The sequence below is a fragment of the Cucurbita moschata genome, unplaced genomic scaffold (genome assembly GCF_002738365.1).
Source record: "Cucurbita moschata cultivar Rifu unplaced genomic scaffold, Cmos_1.0 Cmo_Scf00019, whole genome shotgun sequence".
In the NCBI taxonomy this organism is placed as follows: domain Eukaryota; kingdom Viridiplantae; phylum Streptophyta; class Magnoliopsida; order Cucurbitales; family Cucurbitaceae; genus Cucurbita; species Cucurbita moschata.
The window spans coordinates 2,219,876-2,237,808 of record NW_019268535.1 but is presented as its reverse complement, the minus strand read 5'-3'; the positions used below and the strand labels follow the sequence as shown (position 1 = coordinate 2,237,808).

At 33.7% G+C, this 17,933-nt stretch overlaps 2 protein-coding genes across 2 annotated transcripts; both read right to left on the bottom strand.

Moving 5' to 3' along the window:
• Positions 1-1,126: 1,126 nt before the first annotated feature.
• Positions 1,127-2,854, bottom strand: LOC111456738 (CBS domain-containing protein CBSX5-like). Its single transcript, XM_023098718.1, has 2 exons — positions 2,331-2,854; positions 1,127-2,197 (listed from the first exon to the last, which is right to left on the bottom strand). Exons 1-2 carry the CDS (start codon positions 2,666-2,668, stop codon positions 1,357-1,359), a joined length of 1,179 nt encoding a protein of 392 aa, XP_022954486.1. The 5' UTR covers positions 2,669-2,854; the 3' UTR covers positions 1,127-1,356.
• A 3,021-nt stretch (positions 2,855-5,875) lies between these two features.
• On the bottom strand, positions 5,876-13,307 carry LOC111457221 (trafficking protein particle complex subunit 13-like). Its single transcript, XM_023099412.1, has 12 exons — positions 12,928-13,307; positions 12,742-12,826; positions 12,385-12,515; positions 12,185-12,287; positions 12,070-12,084; positions 11,373-11,518; positions 11,034-11,229; positions 9,684-9,758; positions 9,346-9,462; positions 8,996-9,040; positions 8,321-8,422; positions 5,876-6,277 (listed from the first exon to the last, which is right to left on the bottom strand). Exons 1-12 carry the CDS (start codon positions 13,209-13,211, stop codon positions 6,257-6,259), a joined length of 1,320 nt encoding a protein of 439 aa, XP_022955180.1. The 5' UTR covers positions 13,212-13,307; the 3' UTR covers positions 5,876-6,256.
• Between the last annotated feature and the right edge of the window lie 4,626 nt (positions 13,308-17,933).

Sequence of the window (17,933 nt, the reverse complement as noted above, 5' to 3'; positions counted from 1 at the left end):
ATTTTTTTTAAAAATAGAATGCTTTTAATTATATATATTTTTTAAATTGCTTCTATTTTAATTTATAGGGCGATTGTTTAATTTTAAATATTTCGATTAAATAATCATTTGTCTCTGTTTGGAAATAAGTTCTTATGAATAAATATAAATGATGACGTAAATATGTTACCAAATAAGCATGTTGATATGATTGGACATAGTATAGGTTTTACAGCGATGTGCACCTCTGTTTTGTCCAACCATGCGCATTTCGTTTTGGTCACGAGAAAAGTATACAAAATTAATGATGTATATTGTTTTAACTATCATGTGTTGGTGTTGCTATTGTTTTATTATGATAAACCCTAAATCACGATATATATATATATATATAGAATAATTGCTAAAGACAATTCTTTGGTGGGAAACATTCACGATGTTTATTAGGACAACTCTTTGCTTTGTTTGAGATTTTTTGAGGTAAAAAACTTAATAGGGTAGGAAGATATTTATAATATAAGTCAAATAATATCTAAATTTGTATTTCTAAAGTACCTAAATATTTTTCATAATATATAGACGACCCTATTGAGACACTGATGATTTTTTTTAACAAGAATAACATAGAAGTAGAACTACAAGACAAGAAGAACTACAAGACAAGACCGGACCACACGAGGAAAAGTTGCCCAAATATTCTTGCAAGTCATGGAATATAGGGGAGAAGGACAAGTCAAATTTGATCAAAACTTTGCCCAATTGGGAAGGGTTGAAACAAGTAGCCATTGCGGGTACCATTTATATATCAAAATATGCAAAGATTTCAAGCCCTAAATTGACTCGATACCAGACTTAGGCTACATGATAAGTGACTTCGGCTCCATTATACTTATCTTGACTAATGACTATAGTTATCAAAATTTCTCTACCAAATGAGGCTAGGAAATCTTTTTGACCCCATTACATAAATAAAACCACAAAGTTTTTAAAATGAAAGCATACCGTTATCTTTAAAACGCGGCTACTATGTAAAAGTTTTAGTTAACTTCTCCGGAACCGATGGAAAACTCGACCCAAACTATGAGTTTGGTAGCAAATTTATGAGGATTGAACAAATTAAAGTAGCAACCAAGACCAAACTTATAACAGAAAATACTCTTAAATTTATTGCGTTTTGAAAATCACCCAAAAAAAGCCACGTAAGTTCTCTCCAAAGAACAACCCGATGAATGAATTCAATTATTTCCGGTTGAGTTTAGGCCAAATATATTTCCATGAGTTTCAGATTTTTCCATTCATTTGATTTGGAATTTGGTTCAATGGTTTTCGTTCAAGATCTAGAAACTCCATATGCTTTGCTTCGATGAGTTGATGATATTATCCGACAGATTTCAATCTATCCCGGAAAACGGCCAGCATAGAAGCGAAGGTAACAGTTCCGGCGAGAGTTCCGTCTTCTTGAATGACCCAAACGTAGCTAACTCGGTGAGCTAAAGCTTGAATCATTACTGCAACCAAAGAGTTCCATGGATGGCAAACAATCGCCTCTGATCTCCTCAATACTCTCGCTGAATATCCACCAATCTTCCAACTTCTCCCTGAACCACAACCAAATTCATCATCAGATAAAGAGCAAATCGATGACGATGATGAGATTGGTGATGATTCTTCCTCGACAAACTCCAGAACCGCTTCTAAGTTTTTCTCTTCCAATCTTTCCTTCACTAATTGTACTAAATCATCCGGGGGCCCGCCACAGTCTATGTACGCCATGAGCTCGCCTGCTGTGAGCGTTGCTATTGCCGCCACCAACGTTTCGTCGCAGAAATTGAGAGTGAAGGGCGAAATTTCGCCGACTAATTTATCGTCCAAGTCAACAATGGCAACAGAGGATTGGTGAATCAGCGCTTGCGAAATTAGGGGCAGAATAGACAACGCAGAATCGTCGTAGTGGACGGTGAGAATGTTGTTTGTTTCAATTATATTGACGGAGTTAATAGGACTCGCGGCGGTAGGGCTGAAAAGTCCGATGGAATTGAGGAGATAACGAATTATGTCCTCCGGAGCCAACCAGCAATATTGTCGATCGTTATGGAGAGAGGAGATGGAATTGGAAGTTGCTGTCTCAAGGAAGTTCCTCCTCTTGCTTGCGCTCATATTGATTGGAATAACAAGGTTATGTACTCCATCGCGTATAAGATCGATCGCCTCCATTAAACTGAAAATCGAAAAAGAAGAAACGCTTACAATCCATCACAGAACAAAACCTAATTTCACAATTTACGAACAAAATCAATTACCGCTCCCAATGTAAATCAAATCAAGAATTTCAATCATTTCAAGATTCAGACCTGGCATGAGGCTCCAAATGCCTAACGAGTTCAAGTCCCTCAGGAATCAAAACAGAGATCGGAGATCGAAGCGCAATGGCCGGTTGCAACAAATTCTCTTGTCTGCAAAGAAAACAGATTATATCCACCATGCATACTTTACCAACGCAACGACAATGCAAATCCGAATCAGCCTCAGAAGAATGATCACCACAGCTCCAGACGCTGATGCAGCCTTCGTCAATCCTTGTCAAGACCGATAACGCGTCGGCGACAGTAGCGGAGATTGAAATCGATCGAATCGCAGGTTTTCCAAGGCATAGATCAGATATATCGTGTGACAACAAACTTACTGCCATGCACGAGCAATTGAGATCTCAGAACAAACAAAAACAGAGAATTGGAAGAAGACGATCTTAGAATAAAGAGAAAAAATCAATGAAGGTACAGAAATGGCGGTTCTGAGAGACAGAGAAAGAGAGAGAAATGATGAACTCGGGTCGGGTCGGGTCGGGTCGGGTTATGAAGAGAGACGAAGGGATATTCTATATGAAAAATTGATGGAATCGTTCAAATTTATAGGGCGTGATTTGCCGCACGCGTTTTTTGTTTCTCTTTTTGAGTCATTTTAATTCACATAATTATTATTTTATTTCTTTTTTATATAGTTTTGTGTCTATTTTATTTCTAAAATTTTAATTTAATTTCATATATTTTAAATTTTTAAACATTAACTAATATTATATTAATCAAGATTTAGAATTCGAGGAATGGAGCGTTATGGATAATATGATCTGAGGGCGAACAGTATGTGATGTCCGAGTAAATGAGAGATACATAAATGAACTGAAATCATATTTTAATCAAAGTGATTATAAGAATACGATGGTTTAGAAAATACTTATCATGATTGAAAATTACTAGCAGATATTGTTCGTTTTAGCCTGTTACATATCGTCGTCAGCCTCACAGTTCTAATACGTGTCTATTAGAGAGAGGTTCCACGACTTTACAAGAAATGCTTTGTTTCCCTCTCCAACTTTAAACATAGAAACTCCTTGCAAATTTCAATAATATCTTTAAATTTTTTAAAAAATACTTTCCTACTGTAGTTTTTTTTTAATAAAAATATTAATATTTTATTTGAAAAATACTTTTTAAAAATTTTAAATATATTTATAGTACCACGTTTCAAAAATACTCATGAATTTTCAAAAGTAATATTACAAAGTTTGGAGATAATTGATGAAGTGTCGATAGACAATTTTCATCTACGTATTGATGGTAATTTCTATCGGTTAATAGTATTTTTTTTTTTTCATTTCTTTAAAAGTTCAAGAGTATTTTTGAAAATTTTGAAATTTTAAAAATATTTTTTTTAGAAAAAAAAAATTAAAAGTTTGGATCCTTATATTATTTTTAGCTTCATTTGATAGTAATTATATTTACTCTTTTTTTACGATCATTAACGAACATCAAAAATATCATGTTCCTTTATATAAAGGGTTATTGTTATGAATCACCGACCCTTCATGATAGTATGATATTGTCCACTCTGAGCATAAATTCTTGTAGTTTTGCTTTTAGTTTCCAAAAAAGTCTTGCACCAATAAAAATTCCTTACTTATAAATTCAGGATCATTCTCTTAATTACCCAATATGGAATTCCCTTCCAACAATCCTTGTTAACGGGTGTTTTAGAGCTAACACCAAACAATTACCGACATCGATAAATTGTCACTCTAAATTTTTTTTTAGGATAATTTATCATTGTCAATAAACGACTCAAGAATTTGACCTTTTTTGTGTCAAGAAATTTATATTAACGATACTAAATAACCATCAACGAAAAAATGTTTTAGATTGACATTGTATCATTACCGTGGAAAACGTTAACAATGTCATGTTTTTAACATCAAGAACACCTTAATAACACTTTCTTAGATCACGTGTTTTTAGTATAAACTGTTTTCGTTAGATATCTTATTGTTAACAAAAGCTCATACGATGACAGCTATTTATTATGATAAAAGTTCGGTTGATGATAATATTACATCGTTGATTAAATGCATCTCGGGACGATGAATGTTTAATGTGAAAAAAAAATGCTTATAATGTCATGTTTTTAAAATAAAATACTCAAATTTTAAATAATTTTAAATAAGGAAACTAATAACCACACTTGATAAAGTTGTAAAGAATCTACACATGATAAGTGTTGTCTCAAGTTTTTCCACTAACCCAACAAAAAAAAAAGCTCAAACATCAATAACTTGTTTGGTAGCATCATTAATTGGGTGAGTTCGTGTAAGACCTAGCTAGAAAATAATACTCGTTTTAGACTTTAGCTGTATGACGCTTGAGTAAAAGGGAGTACATGAATGAACCGAGACTAAACTTGAATAAAAATGGTTTTAAGAATACGATGATTAAGAAATGCTTAAAAAATTGATAGTTACTGTCTATACCAATAAGATGTATCATTTTTATGGCTCAATCCTGTATTTAGGTGATCTCATGAGAATTTGCTTAAGAAGTATGTGGGTGAGAATAAAACATGCTAAAAATACTCGTGTTTTTATGTGGGGACAGTCTTCACTTAAGAAATTTAAGATAACACGACCATATCAAAAGTGTAACGACCCATACCCAAGATTTGGATCAGGGTTCGGAATCCGAATTTTTCCAGTATTTTTTGTATCCCAAGAAAATTTCTAAGTCCTCCAAGCATAAAATTGCTCCCAGCAAACTATGCTTCTTATCATTGAACCACGGAAAGGAAATATGCATTTTGTTGGTATAGATAGTAGTTTTTGAGTTTTGTCTTGATCATCCTATTCTCAGTATCACTCTTATTTAGATGTGGTTTTTGGTTATTCATCCCATTTACTCGAGCGTCACGAAACAATAGAAATGTTATTTTATAAAATGGAATTTGGCATTATCTTTGAGGTGAATGGATAAGATAAGTACAAAGAATAATGAATTGTGAAATAAACACACTAAGAAACAAAGAGTTTGACCAATTCAATCAAAATGGAGGCGTCAGAATTTTGTGTAGTGGCTAAAACCAACGGTGGCAACAGCACACCGAAAGATAACACGAAACGGTCCATTTAGAATCTAACGAAGCTGCCATCATCCATGACCAGGGGACTTGATTTTGAATTGGCTTGATGCACTCAATGTCGAGAGTGCCACCCAATCTCAGCCCGCTGCCAAGAACATTGTGATTGTAACAGAAGGCGGGGCACAATGTCGAGAGTGCCACCCAATCTCAGTCCGCTGCCAAGAACATTGTGATTGTAACAGAAGGCGGGGCAAGGACGAATAAACCTCCCTCGTACTTATTCCTACCACATATTTCATTTTCTATTCTCACGAAAACTTTCATCCTCGAGGAATACTGGATTCCTGCAAAGAATTTTCTTCATTTATTATTATTTTTTTAAAATAATTAATTAGTGTAGATTCAAGAATATTCATATTCTTGAATAATCAATGATGGGATGATATAAATGCATGAGCTAAATTAAGTCAAATTAGAAATGTGCCTGCAACTTCAGTAACCAAAGATGACAATTATTTGGCACAAATTTAGCACAACACGATACGGCTAAATGAAGCATTTATCCATTTCTTCATTGCGAGGAAACAAAACCAAGGAGAGCTCCATGTTAAGACATAACCATTTGCTTCTTTCTGACCTGAAGGAAGAATTCTTTCTACAATAATCTACCAAAGAATCATAACAGAATAACATAAGTGTCTCTACCGAGCATGCGGTGGCGACAACACTCGGGTTTGATTGTTCGTTCCATGGGGCTGTTGAGTTTCAGGAATGATGCAGACCATGGGATGTTTACTTCTCAGTGTTTTAAGTAAATAATGCAGGAAGTGAACTGTCTTCTTAAAGATAGCAAATCAGCTAACCCGAGCAAAGTTGTTCATTCCAAATCGACATAAATCTGCAGTCAAACATAGATTTCCAATCAAAAGAAGACGGGCACAAAGAAAAGGTATCTGAAGGTATATCTCATTTCTTTATGGGTATGATAGTTTCAAGCAAGAGAAGGAATTTATGTGTTCCACAAAACAAAAGGTATCGCCTAAAAGAAAACTTGCAACTCAAGCACTTATTCTCACACAATACATAAGATGAAAGGATCATAATCAGAATAAAATAGAATCATTTAATGATTTTACATCTAATGAACATTTCTACCACCAACGCTATCCCCTAAGCACGTTTAAACATATCTCTCATTGTCAGCTTATCAATCATTTGTTGAGCTGTACTTTAAGTAGTCTTTTAGTCCACACATTGGCAGTTTTCTCTGTACTAGGGAAATGAGGAATACATACCACACTAGTTTCAATTTTCTCCTTTACAAAGTGTTTGCCGGATTCGATATGTTTTGACCTAATATATAGAACTGTTTTTTGGACTATAGAGATGACTGTAACAGCCGAAGGTGGAAACCTCTCCCTAACAGATGCGTTTTAAAAACCTTGTGGAGAAGCCCAAAGAGGACAATATCTGCTTGCGATTGGCTTGGGCTGCTACAAATGGTATCAGAGCCAGACACCGGGCGATGTGCCGCAAGGAGGCTGAGCCCCTCAAGGTTTTAAAATGAGTCCGTTAGGAAGAGGTTTCCATACTCTTATAAGGAATGTTTCGTTCCCCAACCGATGTGTCTCACACCATCAATTCCATAGGTTCGAATGAATCCATTTGCAACTAATCTTTCTTTGTATCTTTCAATATTACCATCAGCATTACATTTTATGGTAAAGACCCATTTACACCCCACTGTTTTCTTATCTCTCGGAAAATCTACTATCCCAGGTACCATTATATCTTAGAGCATTCATCTCTTCAGTAGCAGCAAGTTTTCAATTTGGAGCATCTAAGGCTTCTTGTATATTCCTTGGGATAAATAAGTTGCATAATCAAGACGCGAAAGCTTTATAGATTTGACAAATTTTTGTACGAGATATAATTTGCAATGAGATATGTAGTGCAAGTTCTGGCACCTTCTCTAAGCAATTGAGATATCAATATCATATGCAATAAGCAATGTATTATCAATGGGGCTATCAAGATCATGGGCAATAGAAAGATATTATCACCAACCGAAAACAAAAGCAAACCAAATCAAAACCAAACTATGAACCAAACCAAATTGGATATTGTCAAACAAACTGGAGCAGATATTACAAGAACGACAGATCATATACCACACAAAGGACTCGACCAAAATGAGAGTTTAGGGAGTGGAGAGAGGTCTGTTCGAGAAAAATAATAGTTAAGAGAGGTCTGTCAGAAAACAATGAGCAAAACGCATAGAGATGCGACAAGTTTTGAAGAAATAATTGAAGAAAAACTGTACGACGAACCACCCATGACCATAGAGTTCCGATGGTGGCGAGAGAAGAAGATGGAGGCACGTAAACCTTATCAGAGACTGCAGATCTCGTTGGCAAAGGTGAAACTCATCGAACCTAGTGGAAGTAACAAACCCTCTACAAAGATTGACAGCAACACAACCAAGAACCAAGAACCCACTGCAAAGATCACGGACAACCATTTGACCACAAAGACCTTCACCGACGAACAAAAAATGCATTGATCGGCAGATAGCCTCACTTAAAGTCAAAAGATAAGGTTTCGGTGGTCGTGGTGGCTAGGGGCTTTTTTAGGGATGTTAGAAATACCCAGGGTAAGACTTCATCGATACCATCTAGATTTGAATGGAATAAAATGTTTGTATCCAAATTTTATGTTACATAGTCTTCCTATATAGGAGAAGCACTCAATGCATAAAAGAAGAGAAGGAATCATAACACATGTCCAATACAGATACTAGTCAAATCGTATTCATGCTTCCTAGTTGACATAACCAATTCATTCAGTGTATTCATCAAAATTGTAAACGTGACTAGACAAGATCTTTTATTTACGTGCAAGGCAATTAAAATGCTGCTATCAATTAAAGGAGAATTCTAACCTCTAGATCTGCCAAAGGGTGATCATAAGCTTTCTTCTCCGTTGTGTCAAGGACTTTAATGCCGGCGATTCTCTGAACTCCAGGTTTAGTGGCAATGAGGTTCTGGTTGAACAAAGGCAGAAGTCAAATAGTGTCCATGTGATGGAGATTTAATGCTTTCAACTCTAAAAGACAACATTTTTTATGCATGTCTTTTGTATTTACGTCATCACAAAAGGAAAACAAAAACGAGTTACATGTTTTAATAAGGGCTAAAGCTAATTGTGATGTCAATAAAGGACTAGGACAAAACAGCAACTTGTTTGGCAATGGAAATCATTACGCCAAATATATATATATATAGTGCGACGAAGAAAATCAATTGATTACAAAAAACAAAATTATTTTGAAACACACTAATTACTGCAACAAAAAAAAAAAAAAAAAAAAAGATCTTTTATCATATAAATCTATATAAAAGGGACTGCGCGTCATCAAAACAAGGTCCAATAATTTCACAAGGCTATAGTTTGCTTCTATGTCAGCAATTCTTGTTTTTAATGGTTAAATTCTTGACAGTTCACGTGCATAGAATGGCATAATAAATGAAGAAAATGTTATTTAATGAAACGAAATCACTTGCACACTTGCAGTCTAACTCATACCACAAACATCATATAAATTTGTAATTCATACCAGGTGGAAATCTGTGGAACCATATGGCTCAACTCTTGGTATGACCTGTTGAAAGTTTCATGTTCAAAAATCAGAAACACATCTGCAAAATGGATGCATGAAGATTTAACACAAAATTATGGTTTCAACAGCCATTCAACATATCATTCTTCACCATGCCACAATATTAATGTACAAATTAATCGGTCGGTGTCGGAGAAGCACAAAAGTTCCCACATATTAAACATAAATTCAACTGAAAAAGAGAATTACATTTGTGGAAAATGGATTGCTCTAAGCACACCAAAAAAAATCAAAGCAGTTCTATAAAAGGATAGGATAATATTTAAAGACGGGACGAATGAACATACCATTTTCTGTAGACCATTAACCATAACAACTTTTTCATCGTCTGAACCATTTTGCGACATCCAAACCTCAAAAGGGCCCAATTCCCTCTCAGTCTGTGTAGTGAGACGCATATGTAACTGGAAAAGCAATACATCAATCAATTCCAAAAATATTTCTCTCAGGGAAAAGAAATGGTAAGATGTATATAATCCTTAAGAAATTAAAAGGCAAAATTATAGATGGGATAGTTGGTCGGAATTAATTTCAACTTCTGCTGCTGAAGAATGACATTAATTGTAATTTATCAAACGTTTTAGCTGAAATTTTCAGAAAAACACAAGAACATAAGAGAAATGACCGTAAAAGGCCTCTCCAATCTGATAACATCTGGCATCTCAACAACATGCAATTCAAGCTCCTTGCGAGCAATGGGCTGCAAAACAATATAAATGGCCAATGAGACGACTATCGGCTAATAAATCTACCAATCATGCATAATGCATCAAGTGCCAAAAGTTTAAGGTGATGGGTTAATTTTGAATTTAATTTCTTAACATTCCTCCTCACTTGTGAGCTTAGAAATTATCACAAGGCCAACAAGTGATTATTAACATTAACGGGAGAGGAAATGACAAGGGATTTGAACACACGGCTTCATCCTGCTCTAGATTTGATACCACTAAACTTAAAAGCATAAGCTAATGGATATGATAAATATACTCTTTTATCGATACTTCATCATGATACAAAGCAACTGCTAGAGTCTGCTTCAACCTTTTATTTATTAAATACATCCCTCTCAAAAGTCATGGTTTGTTGCAGACATTAGCTCTATCCAAATAGCAAATGTCATCAAACAAATTATAATTAATTTAGTAAGTCATTTGCAGATTCACAATCTAATTTAGTTCGTAAATGTTAAATTATCATCAAACCCAAAAACTTAAACTCGATTACAGAGAACTTAATTTCTTTAACTCAAGGTAAAAAGTAACAATCTATAGCATTTACAAAATATATCATGCAGGCGCACTAACTTTTATAACATGTAGTTAACAGATGATGTCAATAACAATTTTTTGTGCATTAAAAGTTCAAAATGTCCAATATTTTTTCTTCCCTGAAAAAAATAGTGGTCACCCTACACATTAATTATGTTCCCAACATGATTTTAACAAGGTTCGTGAACGAATCATCTATGCACTCATGAACCATTTCCCAGGACTAATCTGAGGCATTTGACAAGAACCACAGGGTAATAAAAGTGTAAAGATCAAAGCAAGGTTCTACAGATAAAAATTCTTGACATCATGCGGCAGTATAATTTCAGATAATGCAAAAGAAATGAGTCTTCTCACAATTGAAAATCATTTCCACAACTTACAGAGAGGATTCCAGGATTTTAACAGTCTAAAACTTGACATTCCATATGCAATCTAAAATGAAGTACCATTGAGAAGGAAATATTTCTAACAGTCGTCAGCTACATAAAACTATTATTCTCCTTAAATCATTTCAAATTCCAATCTTTCAGCTGAAAAATGCTCGAATGTTCATTTTCATTCATGCAGTCATCAGCAGATAAAGTCAAGATAAGTCTTTTGCGATGCATAAAAGAGGTAGTTTACCAAAAAAACAAAACAAATCAACAAAAGTTCCATATGATTGAATTTCTTTTTAAGTTATTCTATGATACTAAGACACTCACAGAACCCAAAATCTGTTGTGTTTGTAGCCGTCCAGGTTCTCCCATATTTGTACGCCATGTTATCTGAAATTTACCGAGAATATTACTTCCCTCAACTTTCAGCGGAGAAGGACCAAGTGTCGACAATTTCAATTGATAAAGAAACTTATGGATTCCTCCACCCGATCTGACCAACACGGGAGGCTTGAATATCTCTCTGCAGCATAAAAATAACATCTTCTCAACTGTGAGGGAAAAATGAATAGGAAAAATACTTTACCACGAAACGATAAATTCTTTGGGATGAATTAGCACGATAATCAATCATTTAATATCAGTGATTTGACAAGTGGTCATTACCTTGTTGTAGATTTATGTTCAGAGTAACGTTTGTCAGCATTTATTATCTCTGCATTCCAGTTCGGTGAAGGCTCAAAATCAACTTGGTCCATAAATAGATTTGATTTTGTATGATTTTCAATGCAAGCTTCTAAGAACGTACTATCCTGAGATAGAAAGAAAACTATCATACGATAGCTTTCAGGAAGTGCTATCTTAATCAAATTTTCAAACACAGGAAAACTGGAAATCAAAAAGTACGGTGGCAATATTAATCCCCATTAATAATTCATGCAACCAAGATCTAGAATCCAGCATAACTACGAAGTCATAGCATAGAAAACTACTATGAGAAGGAGTGAAAGTACTGCACAATATCAACACAAGTCATCCTACAAAAAGTTAACAAATGATATGAAAAATATGCAAGCAATTCCTCCTCACTTGACTAATCATATAACTTCAATAAAATTACAAAAGAAATGAAACAAGTCTCAGCCACAAATTATCATTTCTTTTAGTGTAAATGAGAGGAAAGAAGAAAGAGAATTTCCAAAGTACCAACATAAAAAGGATTATTTTAGAATGTAAAATCTTTTGCTATAATCGAATTCAAAGATTTCATATGATATATAAAAGCAATATGTATACTTCAACTCCAAGACTTATGAGACATTTTCCAAACTTACGTCAACAGCTTTTAGTCAGCAAAACATACCTTCACAACACGGACCTGCAAATGAAGTAATTTAAACAATATCAGATATCAGATATAAAACCAGAACTAAGCAACACGGACCATTGATAATTGTATGCTTCAACGAGCATATTACCTTTGTTCTAACCGAAAGTGGATTTGCAACCATGAACTTGAAAAACTGTGGAAGATATTTACGCTCACCATCACCATCATTGTACAATGCAGTGCAAACAAGCCTATAATAACAAAATAAAGCATCACTTATACATACTTAATCGACAAAGAGACTGTCATTTCGCAGATGGAGTTGCCAACACTCAATATGAAGCTTACGTGTGAGCTCCAAGTTCCTTCACATCGTGTTCGACAATGAAATCGTAACGACCCCCAGCACGTATAGTTTCAACAGGGGATTTTGATGAATCCAAAAGAAGAATTCTCTGCCTTTCCGTTTGAATTTCTGCCTGTACAGAAAGCTCTAAATTATATCAGGAATCACAACTCTCCACAATGGTATGATATTGTCCACTTTGAACATAAGCTCTCATGCTTTCCTTCTGATTTTCCAAAAGCAGGATTATTCCCTAAATTAGCCAATGTTGGGTCCCTCCCAACAATCCTCAACAAATTAAGCCCAAATCCCCAAACGTTGAAGGAAAAACACTTCAAATCCATGAAAGGGAAACCGACCTTGATTATAACATCCCTAACTTCAAAATTGGAGCTATTATTCACACTAATATAGCTACAGAAAGTCTCGCCCAAATAAATCGCCCTGGAAGATAGTCAACATTTAAGCGAACAAAGGAAAGATATAAACAGATCAATTAATCCACAAAAAGGAAAGAAGAGAGAGGTGGAGAAATAGAGAGAAACCCGAAAGCTTGAGGGAGTACGAGGAGGCCAGTGAGGCCCGTAGCATCAGAGCTGTCGTGAAGAAGAAATCTGGAAGTGTAGCTGAGATCAGAGTGGGAATTTTTGGAAAATTGGGCTTGAAGGAGACGAGGGAGTTGGGAAGCGGCCACCGGATCGTCTAAAATGTCCTCGCCGGCGAATAAATCGGCCGGATCGAGGAGGAGAGGAGGGTCGACTTGAAATGAAGGCCTACAAAGTCGCATAACCCTGAAGGCCAGTGAGTGCGATCCCTGAGCACCGCTCATCTTCCTCGTTCTCGGTTGAACACAGAATCACACAGAGAAACACGAAGCAGCTGAAGTTGAAAGAAAGCCCCGCGAAAAAACTCGGGTATGGAGCTGATGACTAATCGAACCAGGACGACATGTCGGTCCTATATAATATTTAAATTAAAAAATATATTAAAATGTAAATATGAAATATATTAATTTAATTTATATTCAAAAATAAAAACTTTAAAATAACTGGGTAATTTTGTAGAACGGTGAAGAACGAGATAGGTGTGTGGAGATGGGTTTTCCCATCCCTGCTCGTGGACGTCTCTCTTTGTAGTCTTTACTTAAAATAGGTTCAAGAAAACTCAGGCGTATACGGTTGACCAAAATATCATAAATTACTTGTTAGTAGCGAGTTTATAGCACTGAAAATGGAGTACACTAGGTCGTGTATACCTAGGTAGTTCAAGTCTAAAATTTGATTAAGTTTCCACAATACTGAAAGATCTTGCTCGTATTGTTCTTTCCTTGCATGGGAATAGTGATTTTATAGCTCTAGAGATGGAGCACGTTGGGTCGTGTTTACCTAAATGAAGGCTAGAGCACACCATTAAACTAGCTTGATTCTAAATTCGAGTTGAGTTTCCACAACCTTAAAAGAGCTTAATCGTGTTTTTTTTTTTTCATTGCCTTATACTCTACACTATAGTCGTTCTTCTTTTAGTCGTACTTGTGTGATGTCGATCTACATTCCTAATGTGGTCTTGTCTATTAGGACTAGATTGGGACGGGTTTGTAGATGTTCAAGGGGCTCGCATTCCTCGCTTTTAGGACCTAGTTGGGATGAGTTTAGAGATGTCCAAAGGACTCGTGCTCTCCGCTTTTAGGGTCGGGTTGGGATGGTTTTAGAGATGTCCAAGGGACTCACGTTCCCCGCTTTTAGGACTGGGTTGTGATGGGTCTAGAGATGTCAATGAGTTAGCGTTCCCTGCTTTTAGGGCCTCGTTGGGATGATTTAGAGATGTCTAAATGGCTTGCTTTCCCCGCTTTCCATCTTCCGCCCTATTACTTTCTTATTTTTATAAAAAATTTAATTTATTTTTCTCAGATTTTACATGGAAATTTCGTAAGGAGTCTTTGATTTTTTTTTTTTCAATATATATTAAAAAGAAAAATATAATATAACGTTAAACATAATTTATAAAAATTTAAATTAAAAAAAAAATCATAACTTACTCTCCAACATTAAAAACGATACCATAATTTAGTTTTATATATAATATTACCTAATTAATCATATATTTATATTATATTGCATTATATAATGATCGTACTTTTTCTTTTAAATAAAACCACTACTAACAATGAACCTTTAAAATCCATATTTTATTGTAATTTTAAATATTTTTTAACACTATTTCAATAATTTATAGGAAGATTAGCAATAAGAAGGGTTCGTGAATGAATTGTACATCCATTTGAAAGCGATCTTGAACGTAGAACGGTTAAAAAAAGGCTTAAAAGAACTGATTATACCAACAAAGTGCACGTTACATTTCGGTGGCTCAACTATACGAACTTCATGGTTAAGTGTGTTTTACTCAATAGTGCTCGGTTGATATTTGAATTTTATGAAATTTTTGTTATTAATGTAACATACACACTGTTAAATAATTTTTTTTTAAATAATAATAAAAAAATTCGACAAACCAACCCGATCATTAGGTCGGGTTGGGTTATGTTGTGAACTATGTTCGAGTTACTAGAGTCACCAATTCAACCAATTCGAAATTTCGAGTTAGTCCAAAAACAATTTCGAACTCGATCTATATACACCCTTAAATCTAATTAAGACCCTTGACACGCGGTCGAGATTTGTGACATCAAAAATCTTTCATTTTATAATAAAATAATTTGGTATGAGAGAATAGAATATTTACTTGTTTTTAATATATTTTTTTTTATTTCAACCTAGAGGAGTGGGAATTGATTTATTGGCCTTCAATATAATATGATTATGTTATAATTGACTTTTGAGAAATGAAATATAATGTTATGATTAATGTAATTGTAATGATATGAATATAATAAGTATTAATTTTTTATTAACAAAATAATTTAGCTTTTTTTATTATTTTTTTTTCTTCTGGAAGTGATTTTTAATTTTTGGAGCTTATTTGATCAAATCATTATTACGAACTTTTTTCGTAAAACATATAATAATTCATACTGATGATTCGGAATCCGAATTCAACATCTAATGGTCACGACATTCTCTTACGTTGTTACCTACTTTTGTCCTCATTTACATGCATCAAAGGAAAACTTTCAAGAGGTCACCCGACATAGAATTGTCCCCAAGTAAAATATGCTTAACCATACAGTTCTTATGATTGAGCCACCGAAAAGGAAAGTGCAATTTTTTCCCGACTCATTCCTCTCTTTACTCCTCCATCTCCCGACCATCCTTCCACTAATTTGGAGAATAAGAAGAGGAAGGACCGAAGAAGAAAGAACAAAGAGGAAACAAAATCGAAGTTAGCCATGAGATTGAAACTAGAGTAACTGCTGTAGCCCTTATGTTAAATCAGAGAATTGCCTTTTTTCCGTTTAAATTCACGTTATTTCCGTTATGACTTTATTATGAATACTTAAGTTCATAACATCATTTATGAAATGTTTTCACGAAATTATTTTTGCACGTATTAGACATGTCATTACATGTCGTGACGTTACAAATTTACTATCATAACATAAAAAAGAAATAAAACCACTTGTGTGGGTCGGGGTTGAGAATTGAGGGGCCAATGAGATATGAGCCTGATTTTCCAGCAACGTCGGACTGACCATCAACTTAATATCTATTATCCGAATATTACAACATGTCTCTTGAATGGTCGACAAAGAGAATCTCCCGACGTCTCTCTGCACACCAAACTGAAAATATCGGACCCCTAAACCACCAAAGCATTCCATTGAATGAAGCTCACTTCCCTCCAACGAAGCCAGTTTTGGGGTAACTCTAGGTCTCGAGAAATTATAGATTAAAAAAAAAAAAAAAGTCAATGCTTAAAATTCAAAACTTTTTTGACAACAATAATCTAACGTTCATATTAAGCTCAAAAACCCTTTGGATTTTGAATATACTTTAAAATATTATTTTTAAAATAATAATAATAATAATAATAACCAATAAATACACCCATATTCTCTCTTCTTGACTTTTCTTCTCCACGTTGTTTGGCTCTTATATAATATTGACCCAAATTACTAATCCACCATATATTTTTCTTTCCTCTAAAAAAAATTATTTATTTTTTATTTATCAAAATTATACTATAAACTCATAAATAAAAATATATTTTTTTTTAAAGTTACAATATAGTTTACAAATTAAGACGAAAAAATAAAAAAGTTTCTTATTATTTTAAAAAAGAAAAGACATCATTATTAATTGATTTTTTTTTGGGTGAAATTTCACGATTGTGTGACTGACGACGATACGTAACGATCAAAGCGGATAATATCTACTAGTATTGGGCTTGGGCTATTACAAATGGTATCTAGAGCCAAACGCTAGGCAGTGTGCTAGCGAGGATGGTGCTCCCAAGTGAGCCAAGAGAGTGGATTGTGAGATCACACGTTGGTTGTAGAAGGGAACTAAACATTGTTTTAAAAACATGAGGTTAATAGCGATAAGTAACGGATCGAAACGGACAATACCTACTACTATTGGTAAGTGGGTCAAAGCAGACAATACCTGTTATGGATGACCCTCGAGTTGCATTTTTATATATAAAAATAAAAAAATAATAATAGTAATAATAATAAAATAAAATGAAAATGTATGGTAGATATTTTAAAAAAAAATTATAATAAATAAAAATGAAAAAAAAAATTGGATTGGAAGATTGTTTGAAAATGTGGTGTAAATGTTTGAAAAACACAACACACGAGCAGCCAAATTAGAGAACCGTGTGGAATCCAGAAAATCAAGCACTAAATAATTTTAAAATTCTTTCCTTTTTTTTTTTTTTTTAAAAAAAATAGTTATTTGAAAGTTTTTATTTTTTAAGATATTATTTATTTAGTGAGGGTAAAAGAAAAAAAAAAACTAATAAATCCATATACTTCAACTATATAAATAAATAAATAAATAAATAATTGAAGTTTTACCGATACAATTTCTAAAAAATTTAAATTTAATATTACACTCTACTATTTAATAATTAAAAAATATAATTTAAATATTATAATTAGAGTGTGAAAATTAACTAATTTAGTATTTTTTATATAATAAAAAAGAAATTATATTTATGCTAAATAAAGACGTAGATGGGAGCATGATCATATAATTCGGTCTCGATCCCATTTATCTAAGGGTAAAAAATATATCCCACTCCTTCCGACATTCTTTGTAAATAGGAAATTTTCTCCATTTAGAACGGGTGTAGGAGATAAAATAGACATAAATTAGAAATGAGTATTTATAACTTTTTCTAATTAATTTCACGTAAATAATAATAATAATAAGTCTTATTTATACTTGGAAAATTAAATCTAAATAAAATATATTTAATAACAATTACAATAAAAATAATTGGATTGCATCACCTTTTCGACCAAAAAAAAACCCTCTCAATACGCAAGAAACAAGAGAGACACGACAAAATGAAGTGAAAAAAAAAAAAAAAAAAAAAAAAAAAAAAAAAAAAAAAAAAAAAAAAAAAAAAAAAAAAAAAAAAAAAAAAA

Bases quoted from the DNA above. Each gene is read 5' to 3' on its own strand.
- LOC111456738 (XM_023098718.1), bottom strand. From the start codon at position 2,668: ATGGCAGTAAGTTTGTTGTCACACGATATATCTGATCTATGCCTTGGA. The intron at 2,198-2,330 runs GTCTGAATCTTG...TTCGATTTTCAG, and splicing joins CATTTGGAGCCTCATGCCAG to TTTAATGGAGGCGATCGATC.
- LOC111457221 (XM_023099412.1), bottom strand. From the start codon at position 13,211: ATGAGCGGTGCTCAGGGATCGCACTCACTGGCCTTCAGGGTTATGCGA. The intron at 12,516-12,741 runs GTCGGTTTCCCT...CTTTCTGTACAG, and splicing joins TTAGGGATGTTATAATCAAG to GCAGAAATTCAAACGGAAAG. The intron at 9,463-9,683 runs GTCATTTCTCTT...TTGCTTTTCCAG, and splicing joins GATTGGAGAGGCCTTTTACG to TTACATATGCGTCTCACTAC.